Here is a 20,771-nt window from a genome sequence, read left to right on the forward strand (position 1 = left end):
ATACTATTCTGTATAATGAGGTAGGACCCATGACAAATCGGGGAAAATTCAACCCCATGCCTGAGGATTCCCTAAGCTGTGTCCCTGTCAAAATTCAGTTCCTATACCTTCTAAGATGGAATTGTGACTTCTCTGTGTTCACAATCAGACTCCACAGCTACAAAATGACGATCTCCCCCAGAGTCTTAAAGTTTCAACAACTTCAGCTTGTTTGACTTGTAGCCCTCATTTTCAGGGTTCTGAATTTAAGCCAGAAGACTAAGCCTTAAACAGTACTGGGGGCAATAGTTCTAATTCTTCTTTGCCACATGACTAATGTGAAATGTTTAATATGAATGTATACGTAGAGCCTATATCAGATTGCATGCCTTCTTGGAGAGAGGAGAGGTGGAGAAAATTTAGAACTCAAAATCTTACAAAAGTGAATGTTGAAAACTAAAAATAAATAAATTTTAAAATATGAGCCCTGGAGGGATGTATGATTTGATTTTGAAAACAGAAGAAATTTAGAGCCTTGGTCCATTTCATGACTATCCTCACTCAGTCTGGGACTTCAAACAGGTAAAAGCACGTGCCAGACACCAAAGATGTACAGTCATAGCTCTAGTGAAGCGATTATAGTACTATGAAGACACAAATGTCTCATATTGGATTCATGATAGTAAATGAGAAAAAGAGGAACTAAAGAGCCCAAGAAGGAGGAGAAAATGAGGGCACAGGATACAATGTATATTCAACTTATTCACTACCAAAACTTCTACCAACTTCACTACCAAAATGAGGACTACTATTGCTTCCTTACCTCTTCTCTTATCTCTAATCAAATTTGGAATATATAAAAGACCGTATTAACTGTTTTATTAGACAGATTATGAGACCTATATCTTCTTTAGAGTTCTTTAGCATAAAGTGGTAAATAACTAACCATTATACAAAATTTTCCAAATATGAAAGTTACACTTTAGATCTAAATGTACTTCCTTTCCAAATAAATTAGACTTTGAAAGCAATGTAGTTTCACAGATCATAATAGGGTACCTGATTTTTGGCCTCTGCCAGCTATAGGTAAACATTTTCTTCATATAAATCATTCCATTTTGTCCAAATTTAAGTCCCACTCCAAAATAGTTATTTCTGATTCTAAGTAGGTGAAAAACTGAAGTATAAAAAGGAAAAATGATGTGCAATCATTCAGGATGATTGTGAAATTATCACCATTTTTTCCAAGTCAATGAAAATCCATTCCCACAGGCATATTCCATAGCTCCTTCACTGAATCCCAGTACTCATGGAATTCATGCCAGATCCAAGACATGGAAACTGCCCATGCAAAACTGAGCAGCAGCTTTGCTGAATGAGTAGTTCATGGTATTTCTTTGAACGATCCTTAGTCCAGTCGAAGTGGTCTGGCATAGATTGGTTCCAGGATGTGGTGAATTAGAACCAGGAAGAGGCTTCCAAGGAAGAAAATACTGAGGAAAGCCAGCAGAACATAACGACCAATGAAGAACTTGTCCATGATCTAGAGAATTGAGAAAAACACTGTCAAAAGTGACTGCGATTGGGCTGTTTTTCACTTTAATATCTTTGTTATACAGAGTGAGACCTCTGGTTAGACAAGGTCTCCACTTCCTAGATGTTTCTAACGTCCAGACACTACCCCAACCCGGTTTCCATCTATACATAGAAAAGGGATTTCACTTTTGGAGATGAGGTGAATTAGAGTTTTAATGAACTAAAAGGCTAAGGGTTTAGAAAATACCTAGAAGGGTTCCAGAAGGATCATTAACCCTATATTTCCATTTTCTAATCTAAGACTGCCTGAGATAATTTGAAGCCAGATACGTCCCTGATAGAACAAACCTTAAAATAATATTCTAGCATTCATCTGAAGATATTTGGCCATTTTATAAATCCCACCCAACATTCCTAGGACAAATGTGACTATAACAATTGCTTGCAACACCTGCCTGAAATATTTGTTCCAGCAACATCTCAAAGTCATATGCTGATCACTGAAAGAAATCAATAACCATCAACTAGTCATATTGGAAGCTTCTGGTTTTGACACTGATTAAAACCTAAATGTAGTAATGATTTTAGCCTCTTGTCTCCACTATCATGTTAATTGGTCTCAGACTTCTACCCTCCCTAAATTCACACACTGATAATCGACCAACCTAACTCGGCAGCAATACAAATAAGAACAAATGGATAATGTCACAGCTTCCAAAGTCTTTGAACACGTCATCTAGATTATCTGAGTGGAGATCTGGACACAGAGCACCTGTCAAGTCCAAGCACCAGTGTGATTGCTGAGATCCAAAGACCCCAAGAAGAAGAGGGTCGCAACCACCTCGGCTGCTCAAGGGATTGCCCCATGCTCAGCTTACAACAAAGGTCAGTTTGATGAAACAGCTTTAACATAAGTTTGACCTTGGCTCTAGTACAGAACAAGTCTCTTGTGGGCTACATGTTTGCTCGTTCGACACGTTTCACTTTTTAATTAGCCAATTAGTAAGCCTTAGTGGCAGAAGGCCCAGGTCATGTATTATTGATACAGTATTGAGCCAGACTGCTGCAGGGGCCAGTTCTGGAAATTCTGCAAATGAGAACTCCAATTTTGCTGGCTATGCTGACAAGCAGATTTTGCCCAAATCCTACTTTTCTCTCGAGTCTGAGACTCCTGTGACAGGGTGACTGATTTTATAGTATCTTCTTTTTCCATGAGGCTTTTCCTCTAGAATTCATATCTGCAGTAGCCATTTCAGAGATGGGGAAACTGAGGCAGAAATTTGCCCCAGTTCACATATAGATAGATGGCACCTATAATGGCAAAATGATTTTCTGAAACATTAGTGGAGATCCTAGCATTTAAAAACATAATTCCCCAAATCTTAATAGAAAAATTCTCATAAGTTTTCATAACTAATGTGTTTATTCTTGACCATTTTAGGTAGAATTATGAGTTGTAAAGACTACAGAGGCTCCATTTCAGCCCATGGACAGTTCTCTATAGAGATCCTGTGGCAACAGTGATAGTTCCTGCTGTTTCTACTGGGCTTCAGGCAAAGGAGAAAAATCTAAGCTTAGCTTGCCTCCCATCTCTTGTCAGAAAGGTGATGGGCTTCAAAATGAAAACTACCTTTTCAGACATGTCCAATGAGTCATTTGCTCTAGTGTACTGATTTCCTAGAGGGGGAAGTACGTGGGGAAGGGAGGTTATTTTATTAAAGAAGGATAGGAAAGTGAATGGGAAGTGACAGTGAAATAAAATAAGCATCAATAAAGCATTTCAAAAGAAAAAATAAATTATAATTTAGGATATAACTAAGAAGTAAGAGCTCTTAGCCCTTAAGGAAAAAGACCAAAATTTCTTCATCTTGGCCTGGTATGGAATAATGAAACTAATTGTTACTTTGCATGGACTGGAGTCTATGGGAAGGCTAGTAAGGAAGTACAGCATAAAGAACATGTTTTAGGGGCATTTCAGGAAGATGAACTACACTCTGATAAAGGTAGCCATTTTGTGATGAAATTAAAAGCCTAACAGCTTTGAACAGGTATTTGAGCACCAAGGGAAGGTAGGAGACAGGAAGCCAAGCCACACAAACACAGCCCAAGGATCTGATATCAGATATCATTCTATGGCACAGCTATAATCTTGTATGATCATGAAATGGATCTTGGGGCCGTGACAATTAACTACTGGCAGATTAGCTGAGAATGAGGTAAAAGAGGGATAACAATAAGATTACATTTATGGAATCCTTTTATAACTTACATTACATGTTACCTTCCTCACCACAAACCTATGAGGTAGGTACAAGTATTGTTCACTTTTTACTGATGACAAAGTGAGGCTTAGACAGGTTAAGGACTGTGCACAGAGCTAAGGAGGTTCTGGAGCCAGGACTTCTGACTTCAAGTTGAGTCTTCTTTTTATTGTACCCTGCTGCCTCTCCAAAGAGTTTCCCTATACTTTAGCTTCCAACAGAAAATGTTCCTCTTTGCTGACTACTTTTCTCAATGAAGAACTATTCTCCCCACTTCACAGATGGAAAAATTTACCCTGAGGAGACAAGGTATGGCATTCAGCAAGCGTGAGTCACTACAAAGTCTGAACTGGCTTTGAAGGCTGTACTGCTTGTCTGAAGTGATGGAGGTTCAAGAAAATATAATAGACACATAAATGTCTGATGGTGCACCAGTAAAGACTCAGAACTCGGTTATTTTTCTTAGAGAATGGGCAGAAAGGGAATTAAAAACTCCCTCTGTGCTTTCCCCTTCACTGTTCTGCCACTACAGCTCTTCTAATATCACATAACAGATCAACCCTACATCAGGGAAGGTTCCATTAGTTTTGGGAAAGACATAAGAATCATAGATAGGCAAAAGAAACAGAATCTTACCTTAATTTCTACCTCTGGTGTTGGGACCTCAGTGGCCCGGGGAAAGAACAACAAAACTAATGTGATGATCAGAGCAGCAAGAAAAACAAAAATGCCAGAGAATCTGAAAGACAAACACACAAGCATTAAAAGCGCAGTTCACGTTTTCCACCAATGTGCTGGGCTTAGACTGTTTCCAGGAGACAGTACTTTAGGTTCTAGGCCCACAACAATGAATGCTCAGAGGGCCTGTTGTCCATATGTAATAATGGGAGTTAAAGATCTTCCCTGCCCATTAATAGACCTTGAGAGGAGGAGCCCATTAAGGGGAAGCTTGATTAGGGGAGGCTTGTTTTGTGGGAAGGCCCACACGTTTTGTTAATTTCTAAGGAGGCACTGAGTCACAAGGGTCGTGATGCCCTCCAGCTCTGAAAAGTGTATATATACTCGGACGGAAAGTTTTGCTTTGGGGCTAACTCTTTGGAAGAAGGTTCGAATGTCAGATGAGACTCTGGGTAACCATTAAGGAGCAATCCCCCACCCCAGCTTTGAAAAACTCAGATGTTGGTGCTTCTCTCTTTGGTAACTATGTGTGTATGATCAGACAGCTGGATCTGTCTGTTGATCTGTGATGTACGTTCTGCTTATGGTCAGACAGAAGCCCTGTCTGTTGGTCTTTATTTCTCTGCTTATATTTTCTCTGTTGGTGTATGTGATTAAAGAAGATTGTTGACCCCTCAAAAGTAGCTTTCCTTTTAGAAAAGGAGATCTAAGAACTTGTGATAGCAGGCCATCAGGGATGTGTCAGGGTGCTTGCTGCTACACCATATAGCTCAGTAAATTTAAGAGATTCTTCTAAAGTCATCCCCTTGGTTCTGTTTTTAGATAGGTACTAGCTAGAAGTATTGCTAACAGGATTCAAATTCTGATGTTGCAAGTTTGGAGCCTTTGTTTCTGCCTCTGATCACATATGCACACTGTAATAACCATAACAATTCAAGTCAAAGGTTTTTTTGCTTACATACTCAGGTACTCCTCCTACAAACCCCCTCATCACTCTGGCAGTACAGGCAGAATATTCATAGGTTAGCACATTTTCAGAGGTTAGTATGGGGCCTTGGCTTCACAATCATTGCTGGTTTGGGGTATTCACCGCTTCTTCAGTTTCTCTGGGCCCAGACCTAGAGCTTCAGAGAAAGAACTAACCAAATTCTAGAAATCTAAACATTTTTTTTTCTTTGCAAAAGGCAGAGAAAGTAGATTTCCCTATATTTCTGGCATGTTTTTCTACCTCACAGTGAAAACTGAAAAATAAATCTTCCCCTTTAGACCATAAATAACATAGTTAGTGTTTATGATAGGCTAAAATGCAACTCATTCAAACTGCCAGTAATTATGAAAATGATCTCCTGAATTCTAAATGTTTAATGAGTGTCAGCGATTTCACCTCTAATTGCTTTTACCTAGGACTCCCAGCTGGCAAGAACATCTTACCTAGCTAGACCAGAGGCTCTGGATAACAGCACACACAGCAGCAATACCAACACCCACAGCAGCGCTAAGATGAATACTCCTGCACCCACTCCAAGTACAGTGCCAGCCATTCTAGAGGAAAAAGGAAACATCAGCACTGTTGCTTTGGCTCAGCATCACTGCTCTGCCACAAGAACACCATTAAATGTCCTATGTGCTCCGTTTGCCTTCTTCCTTCCTCATATTTCTAGTTTTTATTAAACCATTCATTTGTGTACAAAGAAGACCAAACTTGAGCACCAATTGACTGTGGTGGGGGTGAGAAGCATGGAGGGAGGGGAACTGCTGGTTAATATGTGAGGAAAATTAACCAGGGCAGATTATAAATTTCTAGAAGATGTCTAGTCCTTGGATCTCTTAATAGATGCTGGGAATTCAGAACATAAGACTTTTTTTGCTCTATGTTTATTGCTTGAAATCTGGCACATGCGTAACAGCTTGTTGCCATCACTTGTCTGTAACAGCTGGACTCTAGTGTGGTGTATTTGGAAACAAGATCTAACATCAAACTCTGGCTTTGAATATTACTAGCTGTATAACCATGGGCAAGTCTCTTGATTTGTCCAAGCCTCACCTCACTAAATGTGAAAGGATAAAGTAATTTCTTCATAGCAACACAAAGTGGTGAAAGCATTTTGTGAAGCGATACGAGTAAGTCTTGTACTGATGCTATGTCACCATCTTACTGGATGAATTAAATTTATGGAACAAACTACATGTGGGCATAAAAAATTAACTATTTTCTAGATCTGCTGATCCCACAGTGGGTAAGAAATACTAGAATATTGGAGGGTAAAGTGGCACAATGATAGGACCCTGGATTTGGAGACAGGACCTGGATTTAATTCCCAGTTCTGATATCTCCTATGTGACCTTGGACAAATCACCTTTCTCTGGGCCTCAATTTCCTCACATATAAAATGAGGGGCCTAGATTAGATGACCTCTGGTGTCCCTTCCAACTTTGAAGTCAAGATCTTAGGACTACTTTCCCACTATTCTCCAAACTGAACCACATCTCTAGAAGCACTGGTCAGCTGCAGGAACATGTTACTTATAGGCACATTGCCTCAGGCTTTCCCTATCTCATCCTCCACATAGTTCCCAATGGGGTCATTCTCCTGCTCAAGAAACTTCAGTGGCTCCCCTTTCTCTGTGGGTATTTAAAGCACTTCAAAATCTGGCTTTAGCATACTTTTCTAGGCTAATTACACATTACCTGCCTATGGCCACTGTATATATCAGGCAAACTGTCATATACTGTTCCTCAAACATGGCAGTTCATATCCTCTATGCTTTTTCACAGCCTGTCTCAGGCTTAGAATGTACTCCCTTAAGTAAATCCAAATGAACAAGCATTTATTAAGTACCTGCTAAGTACCAGGCACTGAATATACAAATACAGAATCCCAACAGTCTGTGTCTTCAAGGAGCCAACATCCTACTACAGGGAAAAAATACACATTTAAAATTATATGTAAAGGAAATACATAAGCAATTGGGGGGGTGGAAGAATTAATTGAGGTAATCAGAAAAGGCTCATAGGAGGTAATATTTGATCTAAGCAATTTAGGTCATCACTTTATACAACAGTACATTACAAATTGATACTCCAGCAGATCTGTGAACCCTGCTGATGGGATTCCTTCCAATAATGCAGATAATCCATTCCCATCTACCTTCTATTGATGTTCAATAAGTTTGCCACCTAGCATGCTCGAAACCTTTCTCATTTTTCTGTAATTTCATGATGAAATAGTGGGTAGAATCATCAATTATTTCCTCTTGCTTTCACCCTTTGAACAGTCGATCTATTTTTTGACATACTGGTGACAACTTTAAATTGAATCTCTTTTGCAATGTGCTGCCCCCTATTCACATCCACTGTGTACTTTTCTACTTCCTGTTCAGTTTCTTCATGGCTCAAATGTCACCTTTTATAAGAAGCCTATCCATTCAGTTATTACTGTCTTTCCCTTCCCTACCTACTCAAAGTTGTGTTTGTATTTACTTTGTAACTACACAAAATGCAGCAAGGGTGGGGAACCTGCAGCCTCAAGGCCACATGTGACCCTTTAGGTCCTCAGGTTCTGTGCTTTGGATCTAACCTTCACAGAACAAATCCTTGTATTAAGGGGATTTGTTCTATGAAGTTTGGATTCGAAGGGCTGCACTTGAAGACCTAGAGGACCAGATGTGGTCAGGAGGCTACAGGTTCCCCACCCGTTGCATGGTAATGCACAGATAGAAGTCTTTGGAATCAGGAAGAAAAGGGTTCAATTTCAGCCCCTGACATATACTGTAACCCCGGCAAGTCATTTAACTTGTGATTCCTCTAGCTAATTTTACGGTTATAAATTGCGGAACAGCTGCAAATCTGCATTGTTACAGGGAGTTCTCTCACCTGAAACTCCTTTCATTAATGAAATCACAGTTATAGTTAAAAAAATATAGTTCCATTTTACTTTCCGTGCGTCCCCTCCCCACTCCCCCAATACAACGAAAGGGCCCTGAGGGCAGAACTGTTTTGCCCTTGTATTATATTTCTAGTACCTGGCATACAGCAGGCACTTTGTAAATGCTTATTACAGGATGAGTATGCCTCGGAGGAGGAAGACGTCCATGCCATTAATGGGGATCACCCTTTGGGGGCTGCGGCTCCTCCCGACTTCCCTCCTAGGTATTTCCTTAGAAAATCACTGGGTAAGGCTGCCCAAGTTCCGCAGGGACAGAATAGAGCCAGGTCTGGGAGACTGTCTCTGGTCTGCGGACTCAGACCAGTGGTCAGCATCTTTCCGGGCCCCTCCTGGACTAGAGGTCCGAGCCCGATTTCAATCCGCAGCGGGGGGTCCGTCTCCACCGCTACACCCACGAGCGCCCCCGGAGCTTAGCTTCTATTCTGGGGCCGAATCAGCACTTCCTCCATTCCTCCCGGCACACCTGCGGAGAGGATCCAGGCGGCAGGAAACGAGGCTGGGAGATGCCAAAGTCCCTTAGGACACGGGGCTGGAGCTGTGACCGCATAGACACTGCCCTCCGCCCAGGCAGGCCACACTGTCCGCAGGGCAGGCTCTAACGGAGGTTCAGAGATGGGCTCGGGGTCAAAGACTGGAATCGGTCTTCGTGCTTCCCAGACCAGCCCCGCGTACAAGGCCCGGCCCTGCTCTGTTACCGTCCGGGGGGCGGCACCCGGCACGGGGGGGGGGGGGGGGGGGGGCTGTGAGGAAAAGCCACTGGATCCCGGGCCACTTCCTGCTCCCTTCCCCATCAACCTCTTCCCCCAGGCCCGCTCTCCTCGGGTCCAGCGTCCACCCTCGCCTCCTTCCCCCTTCCCTCACCTGGCTAGCCCTCTCCCCAAGAGCTGACCCCGAGGCCGCCTCCTTTCCACACAACCTCCAGCTCTGGTCTAGACCCTCCCGGTAGCTGCCTGGTTCTGGAGACAGCGAATCATAAGTGGCCTTTCAGCCGCAACCTTCCCTGCCCACCAATCGGAGGCTGCCGCCCAAAAGCTTATTCTACCTAGTTCCGTCCTCCAATAGCGGTGGGCGGTTACTTCACCGTGCCTTACTATTGGTTAATCCTGGAAAGAGTCCCGGGCCCAATCTCAAAATCGATTGGACACCGGCGGACCCGGGTTCCCTCGTCTCAGTCAATGACACCTTCTCTTTGGTAGCTTGCTCGGAATCATTGGTTAGTTTGTCTTGAGGGTGGGCGGGCCCCTGGGCGTAAGGGGGTGATTTGCCCCTTTTCTTTGTTTCCATGGAGACTGCCCAAGCAGCTTCCATTCTGGGAGGCGGAAGTGTATGTCGTCCCACCTCGGTGTTAGGAGTCTGCGCGGCTTCCTGGATTCTGTTTCAGACTGACCACTCATTGTTTCAGTTCTGGGGGATCCTCCGAGACGGGGCGTCCATGCACATCCCTACACTCGGACAGAGACAGACCCCCCTCCCCCCTCCTCCCCCCAGGGGGCCTATCTCGAGGTCTCTGGTAAATGGAGGGCGAGGACATTATCTTCCGCTCGTTTTACCCACGATCCGTCCTGTGGAGGACGGAGAAGGGATCATTCTTCCATTGTTATACGATCACATCCACGGCGGTGGAACCGAGGCCTCGAGCCCATTTCTGCGGCTTCCCTGCCCCCTGCTCCCCGCGCGGCCTCACGCCCAGCAGCCGCCTTTTCGAGGACGAGGGGCGGACACCCGGCGGATCCGGGAAAGCAGACCTCGGGGGGCGGGGGCGGGGCTGCCGAGAGCGCGGGTTGAGAAACGTCCGCCCCGCGCGTGCTCCCGGCTGAGCATGCGCACGTCGCTCTATAAGGGGGGCGGGAATAGGAGCAAGGGAGCCCTTGGATCTCCGGAAAGGAGGCGGGAATGTTGTGCTCAGCTTGTGGCGGAGGCGAAAGCAAGGAAACCCCCAGTGTTAAGAGGAACATTCACCGTCTGGGCTTCAGCTGGGTTTGGGATTAAGACCCCAGAGGAAAGTGCTCAGTCTGGGGGGGACGGGCCTCATTTGTAGGGGGCAGTTTGGGTAGTAGGTAACCTCCGTGCCTCAGTTTCCTCATCTGTAAAATGGGATAGTAATGGCACCCACCTCCCACTTCCAGGGTTGTTCTGAGGATCGGATGGGATAACCTGTGTAATTAAAGTGGTTTATAAGTGGTGGTAGTAGTAGTAGTAGTAGTGGTAGTGGTAGTAGTAGTAGTAGTGGTAGTAGTAGTGGTAGTAGTGGTAGTAGTAGTAGTAGTGGTAGTAGTGGTAGTAGTAGTGGTAGTAGTAGTAGTAGTAGTAGTAGTAGTAGTGGTAGTAGTGGTAGTAGTAGTAGTAGTGGTAGTAGTGGTAGTAGTAGTGGTAGTAGTGGTAGTGGTAGTAGTAGTGGTAGTGGTAGTAGTAGTAGTAGTGGTAGTAGTGGTAATCCCAGTCCTCATGCCCATTGGGATGGGATTCTCTCCTTGCTGCTGGAGAGCATACTCTGAGCTTGCATCAAGGGTGGAGCACAGCTGGTAGGAGTGTGAGAGAGCAAAGCTCCTCAGTTCTCTTCAAGCTTCAAGTTGCTGTGGACTCCCCAGTTGTTTCTGACTTCCAGTTTCCATGGGGAACATGCAAAAGGCCAACCCCACTTCAGGATGCTGGGAAGACATGAGAGGAGCTGGCAATTTTCATCATGTCCCTATCCCCAGTTTGCCATACTAGAGACTAGGGAACTCTACCTTGCATGAGATCTAGGACTTGGTTGAGCTGTTACCTCACTCCAGAAAGCAGAGCTCCTTTACTCTGCATTATTTGGTAGGTATTCTTCTATGGATACTTTCTCTGATTTCTATTTTGCTGCCAATTTGAATAAATAGTTTTCATTGATAATTGATATGTATGTTCATTGTGAACTAGTATTGAGAAGGAAAAGGGTCAAACCTTAGTTGTAGTGCTTGGGCGCCCTTCCCCCCCAATAATGAACAGTGATCAGAATAGATTGAATCTGAAACTTACATCCCCTAGGCAAACAATATTTGAAGAAACAAATAGATATAAATCTAGCCCGGTATCCCTTCTCTCTGAGGAGAACAGAGTAGTCTATGACTCCCACCTCCTGCTGCCTCTCTTAGCAGAAATTCAACTCCCTAGGAGAAAGGGTGGGGGAGAAGAGGCTAGAGATGTCTATTCTGCCTTCCTTTTAGTCATCCAACAATCTCCCTTTACATGTGGGCCTGGAAACATATTATTAGCTCCAGGATAATCTGCATGACTTTAATGCTGGCTGCCAGTGCCATGAAGAAAGTTGAAAGGAATTTACTCCAGCACAAAAGAATTTTCCTGAAGGAGCAGCAAGGGAAGTTAAAACAATGAAGAAAGTATTGAATTGGCCTGAGTGACTGTGCTATGAGTGCAGTTGGGAATATGACTCACAAAATGGCTGAAATAACACTGGAACTTTGGGTTGTCTCAAAAAAAAAAAAGGTTTCATAGCAGCTCCATACAGTCTGTAAGAAAATCCATAGTTTACATAGTTTCTTAGCAGAGAACCAGCAAATGGCAGCACAATGGAGGAAGCAATACAGAAAATGACACCAGCAGTTGTATATGGAAGTAGCAAGAGATACCTTTGAAGGCACAGAGGTTTTCTAGTTGGCCTGCAACTGTAGGAGGATTTCCTTTCCTGCCAGACATGTGAGAATTTGTGGGAGAGTGTGTCCTTGCATGTATACGGAGCATTATTTTCCTTGGTATTTAGCTTGCTTTCTTGTTAAATGGAATGACTTTTTTTTCTTCAGCAAATGTCCCCTTCGATTTGTTCTGATAAAAAAGAATCATTAGATAAGAGCTCATGAGTTGTGGTTTTGAGTTGCTCCTATCCTAATGTGTGTCTTGTGTAGCTTTTAGAGATCTGTGTTTAAAGGGGGCCCAAGCTACACTCATTTCATTTGGGGGGAGATCAGTGTAAGCCAACATTAGAGAGGAAAGCTTGCTGGATGAAGTAGAGCTTAAACTAGGCTTCGATATAGGGATTGTGATTTGGGAAGACGTGGGTAGGGCATTCAGGTAGAGAGAATGCACAAAGGTGCAACAATATCAGTCAGTATGGTTTGGGGGGAATTAGTGAGGTGATTAACTTGGTTTGGAGGAATATGAACTGGATATGTAGGGTGCAGTCAATTTAAAGTCCCAAGCTCAATTTAGTTTTAGGATTGAGGTATCTAAAAGTTCTGGGTTAGAATAATCACCCTCCATAGTGTTCTGAACAGTAATTAGTTTTAAACCCTACATACTATTTTGAGCAGTAATCATCTTTAAACTTAGGATGGAAGAGTTAGACTCATTTCATTTTCTTTGTCTTCCTGAATGAATGTGTTTCTTAGAATCTCTCCCCTAAGAGATTACTCCATTAACTTTTGCAAGAAGAGCTGCCGGTTTCCTGATTCTGTTGGGTTGTCACTTGGGGAGAGTTCAAAGCTATAGTAATAAGCATTTATGGAGAACTCTATAAGTTTAGATTCCAGTAACGTGGAACCTCTAGCTTGCTTCTACTCTACAAAGGGCTAAATTCTTGCCCATCCCTCCTGTTTGATTGTTTCAGTGACCTCAGTATGCTAGGTTCTGTAGACAGTGTCTTTGTTCTCTAAAGCAGCTTGTCAAATGTCTTTCACACAGGCATAGAACATGCATATAACATTGTACTCGTATATCCCATTCTCTTATACTTGGTTATGTTTTGCCTTGCATTAAAAAAAAACAACATTTCTCCTTAAAACAAAATCCCCAAACAATCTGTCTTCCTTTGCAAATGGGTAAAATAATTTGTTGTGCTTGTTAAGGATGGGAAAACAAAAGCGCACTCAGTGGTGGTGGGAATAAGAACATAGAATGATTTCAAGAATAGTCTCAAATATTTGTCTGTATGTAGATAATTATAGTATTTAGTATTCGTCCGAAACTCTACCAGAGAACCTGAGCATTTTGTAGACATTTTCTGATGAATGATTATTTAATATTTCCATAGCATTAAAAGGTATCAAATACTTTGATATGCATTAATTATTAGTTAAACCTTGGTATTCTAGGATGTTAGGCAAATAATAACTTGTGCAGTTCTTACAATGGAGAAACGAAGACAAAGTAGACTTTTATAATATCATGGTGTTCTGAAAATCAAGGATACTAAGTTCTCAAGTGGTCAGTTCCAATAACTACCTTGATTGAGTTTACCAGACCTTATTTAGTCAATAGTTTAGTACTCATACAATGTATAATGTATAGGTTGTGTTTCTTTTGATTCTGAGACTTCAAACTTAGTTAAATATGAGTTGTTTACCTTTAGAATTGTTATGCACTGGAATAGGTGGCTAAGGGAGATTATGATACTGGAAAGGCTTTTTTTTTGTTGTTCAATTGCTTCAGTCATGTCTGACTCTTTGTGACTCCATTTGGGGTTTTCTTGGCAGAGATCCTGAAATGGTTTGCCATTTCCTTCTCCAGCTCATTTTATACATGAGAGGCTGAAGCAAACAGGGTTAAGTGACTTGCTCACAGTCACATAGCTAGTAAATGTCTGAGGCCAAATTTGAACTGAGGAAGAAGAGTTCTTGACTCCAGGCCTGGCGCTATATCCACTGTAGAGTCTAGTTGCCCTGTGAAAGGGTTATATACAGTCTTTAAAATTATTTTTTTTAATTTTGGACTTAATAAATACCAAATAAAGTCAGCGTTTACATATCTGTCATTTTTAAGAAAAAGAGGAAGAAGAGAAAAGCAATCAACAAAGCTGACCAAATACATCCAGAAAACCTGGAAATACATGCAATATTCCACCCTTGAGGACATATGTCTGCAGAATAGTAGGGGAAAGTGCTTTCTCATAACTTTTCTTTACGGTTATTATTGTTTGCAGTTTTGCAACATTCATTTTTTTTGGTCGTTTTTTCCATTTACATTCTTGTCGTTGTATATATTGTTTTCTTGGTTCTACTTCATTTTGCATCACTTTATATGTCTTTCCATGCTTCTCTGTATTTATATTTATTGTTTCTATAGCACAGTAATATTACCAGTTTGTTTAGCCATGACCTAGTTAATGAGTAATTATTTTTTTCAGTTTTTTGCTACTTCAAAAAGTGCTGCTATTTTGTTTTATGTGCAATTTTTATTTTTATCAATGGTCTCCTTGGGGTATTAGCTTACTTATTAGTCAGACTCTCTGGTTAAAATATGCACATTTTAGTCAATTTATTTTCATAATTACAATATTATATCCAGAATGGTTGTACCAATTAACAAATCCACAGATATATTGATATACCCATTTTTCCAGAACTCCTGCTCATTGGCTTTTGTCATCTTTTGTTATCTTTGCAGATTTGCTGAGTGTGAGGTAAAACCCGAGTTGTTTTCACTTGCATTTCTCCTATTATTAGTAATATAGAACACTCTTTTTAAGGTTGCTAATTATTTGCAGTTCTTCTTTTGAGAAATGTTTGTTTATAGCCTTTGACTACTTTTCTATTAGGGACTGACTTTTGGTCTTATACAGGATATCCTAAAAGTCTTAGTGTAGTTTTATACTTTAGTAACTATTATTGTCTATAGAGTTTGGATACCAAACCTTATTCAGAAATTTTGATATAAAATTTTTTTTCCCATACACCTACTCTTTATCCTATATATGTGAATTTTGTTTGTACAGAACCTTTTCAATTTGTTATGATCAAAATTATCTATTTCATCTATTGTAACTGCTTATATCCTTTGTTTAGAATATGTTCTCTGCCATAGCTGTGAAAAGTATATGATCTACTTCTCTTTTAATTATTTAATGATATGTTCTTTAATATTCAGGTCATATATTCATTTAGAATTTATTGTGGAATATGGTAGAAGATGCTTGTCTAAGCCAAATTTCTTTTTTATTAATAGTATTTTATTTTTTTCTCCAATTACATATTAAGAAAATTTTTTAACATTAATTTTAAAAAGATTTTGAGTTCCAAAGTTTTCTTCCTCCCCTCTTCCCCTACCCTTTTCTGAAAATGGTAGGCATTTTGATGTAGTTTATACATATGCTATCATGTGAAACATATTTCTATATTCGTCACGGTTGTGAAAGAAAAAGATTAAAAGGAAATAGAACCATGAGAAAGAATAAAGTGAAAAAATGTTTCAATCTGCATTCTGAGCCTATCGCTTCTTTATCTGAACATGGATAGCATTTTCTTTTATGAGTCCTTGGACTTGTATCATTGTGTTGCTGAGAAAGGCTGAATCTTTGGTAGTAGATCATCACATGAAGTTGCTGATACTGTGTACAATATTTTCCTGGTTCTGCTCATTTCACTTTGTTTCAGTTTTTACAAGTCTCTCCAGGTTTTTCTGAAATCTGCCTATTCATTGTTTCTTATTGCACAACAGTATCCCATTATATTTATATTCCACAGCTTGTTCAACCATTCCTCAATTGATGGGCATCCTCCTCACTTTCCAATATTTCATCACAACAAAAAGGACTGCTGTAAATATTTTTGCATATGTAGGGCCTTTTCCCTTTTTTATGATCTCTTTGGATACAGACGTAATAGTGGTCATTGCTGGATCAAAGCGTATGTTTGCCTTTTGAGTATAATTGTGATTGGATTAGTTCACAGCGCCACTAACAATGCATTAGTATCCCAGTTTTCCCACATCCTATCCAACATTTATCATTTTCCTTTTTTGTCATATTAGCCCATCTAATTGGTGTGAGGTGGTATCTCAGAGTTGTTTTAATTTATATTTCTCTAATCAAAAGTGATTTAGAGCACTTCTTTATATGCCTATAGATATCTTTGACTTCTTCATCTGAAAACTGCCTGTTCATATCCATTGACCATTTATCAACTGGGGAATGACTTAGTTCTCTATATATTTGAGAACTGAGGCCATCAGAGATATTTGCTGTAAAGACTGTTTCCCAGCTTTTTGCTTTCCTTTTAATCTTGGTTGCATTTGGTTTTGTTTGTACAAAAGCTATTTAATTTATTTTGATTAAAATTATTTATTCTGCATTTTATAATGTTCTCTGTGTCTTGTTTAGTCATACATTCTTCCCCTCACCACATATCTCCTCCCCTCCTGCTTCCATTTTGGGTGAGATAGATTCTATATTCCACTGATTGTGTATATTATTCCCTTTTTGAGCCAACACCGATGACAGTAAAGTTCAAACAATGGCCATGGCCCATTCTCCCATCTTCCCCTACTTTGTAATAGGTCTTTCTTGCCACTTCATGTGAGATAATTTACCCCATTCTACCTCTCCCTTACTTCTGTACCCTTTGTGGTCCTCTTTCTCATCCCTTGATTTTTTTATGTCATTGCCTCAAATTCACCTTATATACATATTCTCTGTCTTTCTCTGTCTCTCTGAATCTCTCCATATATGTGTACAAGGTGAATTTGAGGCAATGACATAAAAAAAATTGGGGATGAGAAAGAGGAGTACAAATGAATTTTACTGTTTTATCAAGTCACAAAATATAGACAATTCTCACTTTATGTAAATTCACATTATGCAAATTTGACTTTAAAAATTCTGAAAGAAATCTGCATTCCGAAAAAGTACCTATGTTAACTTTACTGTACAGTGCTCTTCTCTGTCTCTGTCTCTCTCTGTCTCTCTTTCTCTCTCTCTCTCTCTCTCTTTCTCAGCTCCAGCCTCTTTTGGTGCTCTATGCATGACTACCATCGCCATCCACCCCCAAAAAAATAATTAAAAAAAAAACCCTTCCAAGTGAAAATAGAAGAACAGATGTATGGAGAGACCTGCAGGAAGACCACTACACTGCCTGCCTTAGCTTGAGATCTACAGCACCAACTGCCATGTGTCTGTTTTCTATAATCTGAGCGCGGCCACCATGTCTGTCTCCACACCTGCATGTTCCTACTCCTCTTCTTTCTCTGTCCCTGGCCCCCAGGTGCCTTTGGACCACGTACTGGGCCCTCCCTTCACTGGCACACAACCCACTTCCTTCCTTCCTCCATTACTTCTCAGTCTCTGGGCAAATTCTCTGGATGCAAAGCAAAGAATGTATGTAAAGCAAGAACTGTCTGTATTCCTTTGATAATTTGATTGGCCTAGTATTAAAACTGTAGTAGTATTTTCATTTTTATTATATTTGTACAGCCCAGCCATGATCACTAAATATTTCTCCATCTCTTTAAGTTGTTCCTATTTCTTTAAAAAGCATTTTGTAATTGAATCTATGCATGTTTTCCCTTCTTAGTACTACCTCTTGGATTTTATCATTATGGCAAAATGCTGTTGATTTTTGTGGATTTATGCTTCTCTTTTTAAAGTATATAATAAATTCAACCTAAAATTTTCATATCTATCCTGCTTGTATGTGATTCCTTCTGACATTTCTTATTTTCTCTTTGTAAATTAAAAAAATGCTTTATGACTCTGTGTTTTTTTTTCAGACCTATCCCTGGCCTCCCTCTTCCTCCTAGCTCTCTCCACCTCTAAATCTAAAACACAACAAAACAAACAACCTTCCCCCCAATAACCAAGTAAGCATAGTCAAACAAAACAAATTCTCACATTAGCCATGTCCAAAAATGTATGTTTTATTTGTCATCGTAAGTCAATCTTTGCTACATCAGGAAGTGAAAAGAATGCTTCATCATCAATACTCTGGAATCTTGGGTGATAATTACATTCATCAGAGCTCTTTAGTCTTTCAAAGATATTTTTCTTTACACTGCTGTTATTGTATAAATTGATCTTCATATTATGTCACATCATTCTGCATTAGTCCATGGAAATCTTCCCAGACTTCACTGAAACTGTTCCTTTTGTCGTTTCTATAGTGCATGAGGGTAACTGAAAGGCCTCAGACCCATTAGTGAGTTGGGGAGATGTCTGCCCCAAGTATATGAAGACTTCTCCAGTGGAATGGATGGATGAGAATAGTTTGTTCCAGCAGCCATGAAGGTGGCTGAAGCAGATGCTATGGAGTACTTTGAGCCTGGTCAGATATCAAAGACACCAAGTCAACCACTGCATCCCAGGCCATCGCTGGTCATCTTGACTTTTGTCTTGCCACGGGACTTCTATGACTCTGGAAGAGAGAATGAAGTGATGAATGAAATGTGCAACTCTGCCTCACTCAAATCTAATTCAGTCACAAGTCAATATATCACCCTGTGATGCCATTGGTCCTTTTCAAAAATAAAGGATGAACAATAACAACACAACAACAGTGCAATAATATTCCATTACATCCATATATCTTCATTTGTCCAGTTATTCCTCAATAGATTGTTTTTACCCCTTTAGTTTCGTATAGCACAATAGTATACCATTGCATTCATATACCACAACTTGTGGAGCCGTTCCCCATTTGATGAGCATCCCCTTGATTTCCAATTCTTGGCCACCACCAAGAGAGCTGCTATAAATATTTTTGTACATGTAGGACCCTTTCCCATTTTTATGATCTCTTGGGGATATAGTCCTAGAAGTGATATTACGGGGTCAAAGGGTATGCACATTTTTGTAGCCCTTTGGGCATAGTTCGAAATTGCTCTCTAGAATGGTTGGATCAGCTTACAGCTCCACCAACAATGCACTAGTGTTCCAACTCTCACTTCTTCTCCAACATTTATCATCTTCCTGTTTTGTCATGTTTGCCAATCTAATCGGTATGATGTGGTACCTCAGAGTTGTTTTGATTTGCCTCTGTCTAATCCATGGTGATTTAGAGCATTTTTTCATATGATTATAGATAGCTTTAATTTCTTCCTCTGAAAACTGACTTTATATCCTTTAACCCTTTTTCAATTGGAGAATGTTACTCCTTTAGTTTTTAGTTGTTTTTACAAAAAGAATTGCTATAGATATTTTTGTACACATGGGCCCTTTTCCTTTTTCTTCTATCTAATAAGATATAATCTTGCCAGAAGACAAGATGATAGAGCAAATAACTTGTAAAAATTCCTACCAAACATATGATTCTTTTCTCTCTTATCTCATGCACTGTCCAGGATTGTATAGTTTTCTTTATTGAACTTGGGTTTATTTCTGTTTCTATTCCATTCATTTTGAGGAACATTATTCAAGATGTAATGGGAGCAACTCAGTTTCCTGCTGTACCCCAAACTTCTGATCTCTCCACAGTTATAATCAAACTTGGAATCTACCTAAAATCTGCTGATTGATTTATTCTAACTCATTTATGGATCAAGGAGAAATGTTTTAGTTGTGGAGATATAGTAATAATAATAATATGACTTTTGCCTTCAATGAGATTTTGTCTTAGAAAAAATAAGAATCTTATGGGTTTTTAGGTATCCTCTAGGAGTATTGGAATATATGGGGTGTTCAAAAAGGACTAGCACCTTTGGTGTGAGGACTTGCTGAGCCCTTTTCAGGGCTGATTATCCACTGTTGTTATCTACTTAATATTTAGCTTTCACCGGTGGCTCCAAGAATCTAGCATGCCAAGTGGCCACACCCTGGTAAGCTGTCTGAGCAGATAGGCTAAAGCAGGTTAAGGGCAATTGACAAGGCTCAAGCCTGTCAGTGAGTTGGGGGGGGGGGTCTATCCCAAGCCTGTGAAGATTTTCCCAAAGGGAATGAGCAGATGAGAACAATATGTTCCAATGACCATGAAGACTATGCTTAGAGCTTGGTCAGACATTGAAGATAAGATGCCAAGTTTCATGCACTGCATCCTGTGTGTCATCCCCATCAGTTGTCCTGACTTTTGTCTTGCCACTGGACTTCAGTGACACTGGTAGAGAGAGTCAGGCTGACAACTTTATGTAACTCTGCTTCACTTAAATTCAATTCACCCATTAGTTGAGACATCACCATGTGATATCATTGGTCCTCTTTGCAAATGAGGGACAAAAAAAAAGGTATTAGATTGCATTCTTACAAACAATTTAAGACTTCCAAATAGCATTTTAGCATAAAATGTATATTTTGATATTAATAATGAACATAGAAGTGGTTAGTAAGTCAACACCTTCAGTCAACTAAGAAATAAATGTCAGCCCTAGGGGATTGCTAGGTGAGTGAGTTCTTATCTTTACCTTTCAAAATGGTTGGAATCTGTCTGAATATCCAGAAGCTTGAAAGAACTGTGATTGCCAGTCCTTTGACAGGTATAGGTCTTGAATTCCTTCCTGTCTGTGCTGATACAACCATCATTCCAGCCTAGTTACTGCAGCTCTCAGCCCAGCTTAGCAGTTCCTACAGTTTGCCTGAAGCAACTTTTGCCTGCTGTCACTCTTCTCCTGGAAACCTTTTTTTCCTTCTCTTTGCTTCTTAATATTTTATTGATGCTCTCTTTTAACATCATAGTCACTTTCTGATGATTCTA

The 20,771-nt window shown here is 40.5% G+C and overlaps 2 protein-coding genes across 5 annotated transcripts; one reads left to right on the top strand and one right to left on the bottom strand.

Moving 5' to 3' along the window:
* Positions 1-836: 836 nt before the first annotated feature.
* TMEM218 (transmembrane protein 218) lies at positions 837-9,351 on the bottom strand. Of its 4 annotated transcripts, none has more exons than XM_072611455.1 (5): positions 9,262-9,347; positions 8,477-8,995; positions 5,886-5,996; positions 4,413-4,515; positions 837-1,522 (listed from the first exon to the last, which is right to left on the bottom strand). In XM_072611455.1, exons 3-5 carry the CDS (start codon positions 5,993-5,995, stop codon positions 1,388-1,390), a joined length of 348 nt encoding a protein of 115 aa, XP_072467556.1. In that variant the 5' UTR covers position 5,996; positions 8,477-8,995; positions 9,262-9,347; the 3' UTR covers positions 837-1,387. The 4 variants fall into 4 exon arrangements, with proteins under 4 accessions (XP_072467556.1, XP_072467555.1, XP_072467557.1 ...); XM_072611454.1 differs by lacking the exon at positions 9,262-9,347 and adding an exon at positions 7,294-7,367 and having other exon boundaries at positions 8,477-9,138; XM_072611456.1 differs by lacking the exon at positions 8,477-8,995 and having other exon boundaries at positions 9,262-9,351.
* Positions 9,352-9,682: 331 nt separating this feature from the next.
* On the top strand, positions 9,683-18,629 carry LOC140505459 (uncharacterized). The gene is made up of 2 exons (XM_072611452.1): positions 9,683-11,205; positions 18,253-18,629. Exon 1 carries the CDS (start codon positions 9,683-9,685, stop codon positions 10,436-10,438), a length of 756 nt encoding a protein of 251 aa, XP_072467553.1. The 3' UTR covers positions 10,439-11,205; positions 18,253-18,629.
* The last annotated feature ends 2,142 nt before the right edge of the window (positions 18,630-20,771 follow it).

This window comes from Notamacropus eugenii, chromosome 5 (genome assembly GCF_028372415.1).
Source record: "Notamacropus eugenii isolate mMacEug1 chromosome 5, mMacEug1.pri_v2, whole genome shotgun sequence".
NCBI lineage: Eukaryota > Metazoa > Chordata > Mammalia > Diprotodontia > Macropodidae > Notamacropus > Notamacropus eugenii.

What these genes read in the sequence shown, in the direction of transcription:
- LOC140505459 (XM_072611452.1), top strand. Translation starts at nt 9,683, where the DNA reads ATGGAGACTGCCCAAGCAGCTTCCATTCTGGGAGGCGGAAGTGTATGT.
- TMEM218 (XM_072611456.1), bottom strand. Translation starts at nt 5,995, where the DNA reads ATGGCTGGCACTGTACTTGGAGTGGGTGCAGGAGTATTCATCTTAGCG. An exon ending in AGAGCCTCTGGTCTAGCTAG is followed by an intron (nt 4,516 to 5,885) that starts GTAAGATGTTCT and finishes TTTGTCTTTCAG; the next exon opens with ATTCTCTGGCATTTTTGTTT. An exon ending in CACCAGAGGTAGAAATTAAG is followed by an intron (nt 1,523 to 4,412) that starts GTAAGATTCTGT and finishes TCAATTCTCTAG; the next exon opens with ATCATGGACAAGTTCTTCAT.